The following is a 6717-nucleotide window of genomic DNA, read 5'->3' as shown; positions in this document are numbered from 1 at the left end:
ATAAGTTTATCCCTATTGTTGATCTAGTTAACAATTAACATCATGCTTACGAAAGATAGCATACATAGTGGATAGAAAGCTGGCCTCAGAACCAGGAAGGCCTGGGTTCAAATCTACCTTCTGATCTTGGGCAAATTTCTAAGATTGCAAACTGCAGAGAAGATGCCCCCCTGCACTGGTGGAGAGTCTCCTCCTCCAGGGAGTTCCCCAGCCAATCGGTCAACAAGTTTTTCTTAAGGCGCTTTTACGCACCACATATTGGGAACCGTACCAAGGAGAGGATCCTAGCTGCTTAGAAGAGCTTGCACTCCCCGGGCGGGGACAAGCCCAAAGACAAGAAGACAGCATGACTAGCACATGAATGACCCCCAGAAGCAGGTGACAGTCTGCAGGGAGTTAGGGCTCCCCCAAAGGGCTTCCAACGACAGGGTTCCAGAAGAGTGGTAAAGAGAGGGAGGGCCTGGGGAGGAGCTGCTGCAAAGGTCCAGAGAAGGGAGATGGAGGGTGCCTTGCGAGTCAGAGGCCGGCTTGGCTGGGTCAGAGTGGACAACGTCCAGTGCAGCCTGGGGGTATTGGGAGGCACCGGGGTCTCCGTCCCCAGAGAGAACCTGGAGGGCAGGGCTGCGTCTCCCTTTGGTCCTGCCTGGCACGCAACCCCAGCCCTAGTGCAGCCGGCCCATACACTCAGTAGGCCCTGCACACAGTAGGCTCTTGTATAGCTACTGAAGGGAGGGGTCAAGGCCTAGGCCGCCCAGTTTGGGGCGGAGTCTCACAGGCCCCACCCCACCACAAGGATGAATGACAACCGGACGGGCCCCACAAGGAGGGATATGCGCATGCGCGGCCCGCCATCCGGCCAGGCCCCGGGGGCCCCATACTAAAGGCGGCCTAAAATCCGAGCACGGCGCCCCGGAAACCTCCTGACACACCACGGAGGAGGCAGCCCGTATCCTCGGGCCGGAAGAGCCCACTGAAGCTCGGTTTCTGGCTCCGTCGCTCGTCTCCTCTCCCAGGGCCGACGCGCCCCCGGCGCGGAAGTACGCCGATCCCGCCTCCGGGCTAAGCACGCGGCCCCGCGTGCCCTCACTTCCGGCTGTGGGCCCGCCCCATCCGGGCTCGGGCCGACCGCTGACTGGCCGCCTCCTCGGACCCACCCCCTCGGAGTGATTGGCAACAGCAAGCAGGCCGAGGCCGAGGCCGCCGCCGTCGTCGCTGCTCCCGCCTCAGCCTCTCAGTTGCCGCCGCCGCCTCCTCCGCCGCCGCCGCCGCCGCCGCCGCCTCTGCCTCTCCGGCTGAAGCTCGGCTCCGTGCGCGCGCCGCCCGGTTCCGGTTACGGATGGACCTGTTCGGGGACCTGCCGGAGCCGGAGCCCTCGCCCCGCTCCACAGCCGGTGAGGCTCGGGGCGGGGGCGGCTGGAGCCGGGGCCGCGGGCCCCGGCCGTCCCCGCCCCCCTCGCCCCTCCCCTCTTCCCTCTCGCCCCTTTCCCTCCCCTCCCCCTCTCGTCTCCACCCTCCCCTCCGCTTCCCTTCCCGTCTTCCTCCCCTCCCCCTCCCCCTCCCCCTCCCGGGCGCCCGTCAGGGCTCAGCCAGGTGCACGTGGAGGGGGCGGGAGGCAGACGTGGGCCCTCGCCGGCCTTAGGCGTTTCCGTGGGCGCGTCCAGAGGGAGCAGCCCCGCCTCGAGCGCCGGTCACGCCCCGAGCCCTGGAGGGCTGTGCCGGGGGTCCTGGGACCGGAACTTCGGGAATGACCGGCAGGGAGGGGCGTTCGCGCCTCGCTCTACGAAGCGCCCCCGCCCGGCCGCCGGCCATTCCGCCCTCTGCCCTTCTCCGAGGGACCGAGGAAGCCCCGCGTGGTCCTGAGCCACGGGCCGTGCGAGGCCGGTCACTGCCGTGGGACTAGAGAGCAGCGAGGCAGTGGCCACGGTGGGGCTGACCGCCTCTGGGCGCTTTGACGCCTCAGACCTCGGGGATGGCCGGCTGGGGCAGCGGCCTGACCCTGTGAACCCCAGCTTCCTCCTCTGCAGAGTGAAGTGAGGAGACCTCTGACAGCAGCCCCCCGCCCCCCCCCCCCCGGGGGTGATGCCTCCGTGAGACCGGGCGGGGAGAGCACACCTGCTGACTCCCGCTGGACTTGGGGCTGCTGCAAAGAGCTGCCGGCCGGCTCTGCCCGGAGCACCCCGTTTCGTAGCCCCATACTTTCTGGTCCTTTCCATCGCTGTTTCCAAATCCATCCTTATTTTTTCAGAAATGACACAGTGACGTTGCAGAGTGAGATTACCAACTCTGATGGAGCTCTCTGTCTTAATAGGTTGCCCGGGCTTCACCTTTTGTTTGGTTGGGGGGTGGGGTTGGCAGAAGGCTTGATAGGAATCCTGGTTGGTCAAGTCACCTAAAGTCTCTGGACCTGTTTGCTCAACGCCTGTAGTGTCTGCCTCACACTGCTGTGAGGATCAGATGAGATCGTAATGGCTATTTAACTCTCAGAAAGCCCTGTGAGGTGGCTGCCATTTTTTTGTCACCATTTTACAGATGAAGCAGCTGAAACTTAAATGACTTTGCCAGGATCAATTAAGTGAGTGTCTGAGGCAGGATTCCGTCCTAGGTTTTCCCAACTTCCACTGGTCCAGATTCCCTCTCTAATTTATATGAAGATAGTATACACGAAGCACTTTGAAGACTTTAAAGTGCTGTGTATCAGTTATTATTAACGACAGTGGGTGCTCTCCCCCCACCCACCCACTAACCAATGCCATGTAACATCTAATACTGTTTTGAGGACAAGAATCACAAACTTAGCAAGCTCCTTCAAATTATGTAGGGCTGAGATTTGTGGGTTATGGTTGCTATATCATCTATTAGACTTGGTGTGTCAATATGGCAGCAGTGTATTTGACAGAAATGCTCATGATATCCTCAAGAAAAAAATGTGAGATTGACAATCAGTGAATTCCTAACCCCAGACCCAGACAGTATTCCGGATTGATGTCAGCTTGCCATGGGGCTTCATGCACAGCCCCATCTTCTTGATGTTTTATTTGTGGCTTGGATGAAGCCAGTCTGCTCAGCATAATGATCAGATCTGTATTGAGAGGGAGAGCTAATACTATCGATGACCGAATCCAAATCCAAGATTACCTTGTTGGTTTGGGGGCCGGTCAAAGATGAAATTGACCCATGTAAAGCTTAGCCTTGGAAGGCTTCTTCAGCCATTGGGTGAGAGGGGTCAGATTAAATTTCTGAGGTTTAGGAAACTACAGTGATTGACCAGCATTATGTAGGTTATAAGTGGCAGGTGTGGGCTTCAAACTGGGGCCTCCTTCTGACTCCACATTCAGGGTCCTCGCCACTACTATCACCGCTTGAGGCCTAAGAAATTCCCTTCTTTGGGACAGACTTGACCACAGTGTTAATGTGTACATCATCCCGTCCTGCCTCACAAATCATGACCCCAACAACCCTCAGCAAACTCCATCATAGATGAGTCCCTAGCCTGCCCTGGTAGCAGGTAATAGATAGACATGTATTGTTGGGATCAGTGAATGCAGTGTCCCCTGACTCTGCACTGGTCCTGTTGCATTTGGAATAGCTTGTTCCTCTCAGAGTTGTGTTTTTGGCCCAGATTTGTGATTCCACGTAGGCAGGAAACCTGTCTTACGACTTCAGGCCTTGGAAAGCTACCCTTGCCTGGACTCACTCGGTCAGTATGTGTCTAACCAGGCCAGCTCTCGAGCCCTACCCCAGCTATCTCTCAGGGTACCAGAGAGACATCAAAAAATAAAAGTGCGTGCAGAAGTCCGTGACAATGCTGAGCAGTGGTCTGGATGTGGCCTTAGAGATGACTGAGGCAAGGCCTGGTCATGGTCATTCCCATTTCTGTAGCGCTAAATTTAACATGTACAAAGTACTCTCCTGTGAGGTCGACACATGATGGCTGTCATGGAATATTGGCGGACCTTCGGATGAGACAGTGTTGGGTCAGCAACAGTTGAAGATCTCCCTCAGTGGAATGGCCTGCTGCGGGAGAGGCAGAGGCTAAAGAATTCCTCTGGCCTGCGTCCTTCCCATGCCCACTCCTCCCCTTCTGTTTTACAGATAAGACCATAACTAGTAAGTAACAGAGCCAGCGTTCAAACCCAGCTCCTCTGGCCCCGAATCAAGCAAGCAAGGGGTCAGTCAGCAGCTGGCACTTAGTAGGTGACTCCAAGCTCAGTGCATTAAGCTCTGTGCCCCCCTGGATTGGGAATCATGGCCTGGGTTTATTCCTGGTTCTAGTTACTGCCTCACATGCAGTCTGGAACCGATCATTGTGATACTTTTTGCTTCAACTTCATCTGTAAAATGAGGCGTTGGAAATGATTGATTGAGAGGCCCCTTCCAGCTCTAAATTCCTTTGTTCTAGCCTAGAGAGATCTCAGCTTAGAGTCAAGAAGAAACAAGGCCACCCAGTAGAGAATGGAGGCTGCCAGGAGGAGACTTGGCCCAGTGGAAAGAGCTCAGGTTTAGAATCAGAGGTCCTGAGTTCAGATTCCACCTCCAGCATTGAGATGTAGGACCTTTACTTGTCTGTAAAATGACAGAGTTGGGCTTGGGGGTTTCTTAATGTGCGGTCTGTGAATGTGTGGTTTTTAATTATTTCAGTAAAACTGTCTTTCTTTGTACTTTATTTTATGCATTTAAAAATCATTCTGAGGAGAGGTCTGTGATCTAAAAAAATAGACTCAGTAGTCTGTGAGATTCCCATTCTCTCTGGCTCTAGATCTCCAATCTTCTGGAGGTATTAAGAGAGGCTCATCAAGGGCTGGTGGAGAAAAAATGTGGGTCACCCTTATTAGGAAGATGCTCATTTTTAAAAATTGGATTTGTTATAGCTTACTCAATATAAATCACAATACACAAAACATTTCTATATAAAACAGTTGTAAAGAAACTACTCACTGGTTTTTATAATGTGCCTTTAAAAATGACCTTTAGGGGCAGCTAGGTGGCGCAGTGGATAGAAAACTGGCCTTGGAGTCAGAAGGACCTGAGTTCAAATGCGGCCTCAGACACATAACACTTACTAGCTGTGTGACCCTGGGCAAGTCACTTAACCCCATTGCCTAACCAAAAAAATAAAATAAAATAAAAATGACCTTTAGTTTGTCAAGTATAGTTGCTTAAAATCTGTCTGTCTGAGCAGCCACCTCTCCTGGTGTACAGCTTGCCATTAAACTTGGTAGTAGAAGCCCTTGGGGTAGATAGGTATCCCTAACTTGAAATCTCCGAGCAAAAACAGAGTTTTCCATTTCAGTTTTTTATCTCTGAACCTCCTTCATGCTGGCTCTTGTCTAGCTTATTGACCTTTATTAAATTATGCAAAGATTATTTTTGGCTTGACATTTCCAAAACCTTCTTATGCATTAGAGCCGTAGTCTTTATTTTCTGTATTTAACCCCATGTTTATCAGTTCTGAGGAGTTTAGCTGGTAGCTATGTTTTTAAAAATAATTAGCATTTTTCTTCTTATGGTGTAAGCCTTTTGCAGTCTCCCTTAATTTAAATTTTGGTTATACTTTTGGTTTCATTTTTTTCTTTCATCTCCCTTTCTAGGGGAATTATTCCAAAAAATCTTTGTTTACGTATCAAATATTATACAATTCTCAAAAACGTATTTTTATACTATTCACTAAGGAAATTCTCAAATAGAAATGAAACTCAGCAGAGATTCCGTCCTTTGGAGTCCCTTCCTTATCTTTCCTTTAGGAGTTCAGCCTTGAAGTCAGAGCCCTAGGAGCATGAAGGGACAATATTGGTAAGGGGTGATGCAGCAGCGGTTGTCTCCAGGTTTGAGCTGTAAAATGCCATAAAAGGGTTTTCTGACCGTAGGCTCCCTCACGGGATAAATCAGCAGCTTTCATTTTCATTCTTAATCTTGACTGCTTCTGTCACCTGTTGATTCTAGATTTTCTTGTTAACAGCACCTTCCCTCCACTCTCCCTTTCAGATTCTTGTTGAGGCCTTTAAGCTGCGTAGTTGTCTGACCTCTAGCATAAGCTATGGTAGAAGCTTCCCCATTAACATTCCCTGCTTCTGCTCTCCCCCCTTACCTGATTCTCTCAGACCACAGCCAGTCTGACCATGGCTTCCCTGCTGTAAACCTTCAGTGCCTGCCTCGCTCTGCTGAGCACAAGCATCTTCTCCTGGTGTTCAGGCGGACAGCCTGCTTTCAGCTTCCTTTTCCTGCCTTGTGTCCCATTTCTGACTCTCCAGAAGAGGCTGTGTGGTGGTGGAGCCAGCCAGAACAGGGTTCGAATTCCATCTCTGATACACATCAGTTTCATGACCCTTCATCAAAGTCCGCAAGTTACAGAGAAAACCATAAATGAAGTCCAGTCCGAGCCCCATCTTTATTCTGACTTCTTTTGGTACACACCATATCAGGCAAACTTGAATTCCTTACCCCTTAATAATCTCATCTGCTGTCTCCTGCCCATACCTCTGCCAGTAAAAACCTTTGTCTCGTCTGGGAAGATTCCTTCATTTTCCCTGTCCTAAAGTGCCCTCCCCAGTCTCTAATGCCACAGGGTGCCCGTGCCCTTGATTAATTCTGTTGGAGTTATTTGTGTGCCTGTCTTCTCTCCCCTGTTAGATCCTAAGCCCTTTAGCAGTAGGAAGTATGCCATTGCTTACTTTGTATTCCTCGATGGTTTACATGTGGGTCCACAATAAATATTACATT

At 51.7% G+C, this 6717-nt stretch overlaps 1 protein-coding gene across 2 annotated transcripts in view; it reads left to right on the top strand.

Moving 5' to 3' along the window:
• The first annotated feature begins 1290 nt into the window (after positions 1-1290).
• ILKAP (ILK associated serine/threonine phosphatase) overlaps positions 1291-6717 on the top strand; it is a 34394-nt gene continuing 28967 nt past the window's right edge. For both annotated transcript variants that reach the window (XM_027875709.1, XM_027875708.1), the window contains exon 1: positions 1291-1391. In XM_027875709.1, coding sequence (XP_027731510.1) covers positions 1337-1391 — 55 coding nt within the window. In that variant the 5' untranslated portion in view covers positions 1291-1336. The remainder of the gene's footprint in view (positions 1392-6717) is intronic.

Source organism: Vombatus ursinus, unplaced genomic scaffold (genome assembly GCF_900497805.2).
Source record: "Vombatus ursinus unplaced genomic scaffold, bare-nosed wombat genome assembly UNPS02014810.1, whole genome shotgun sequence".
NCBI classification, from domain to species: domain Eukaryota; kingdom Metazoa; phylum Chordata; class Mammalia; order Diprotodontia; family Vombatidae; genus Vombatus; species Vombatus ursinus.
This window is presented reverse-complemented; position numbering and strand designations above follow the sequence as displayed.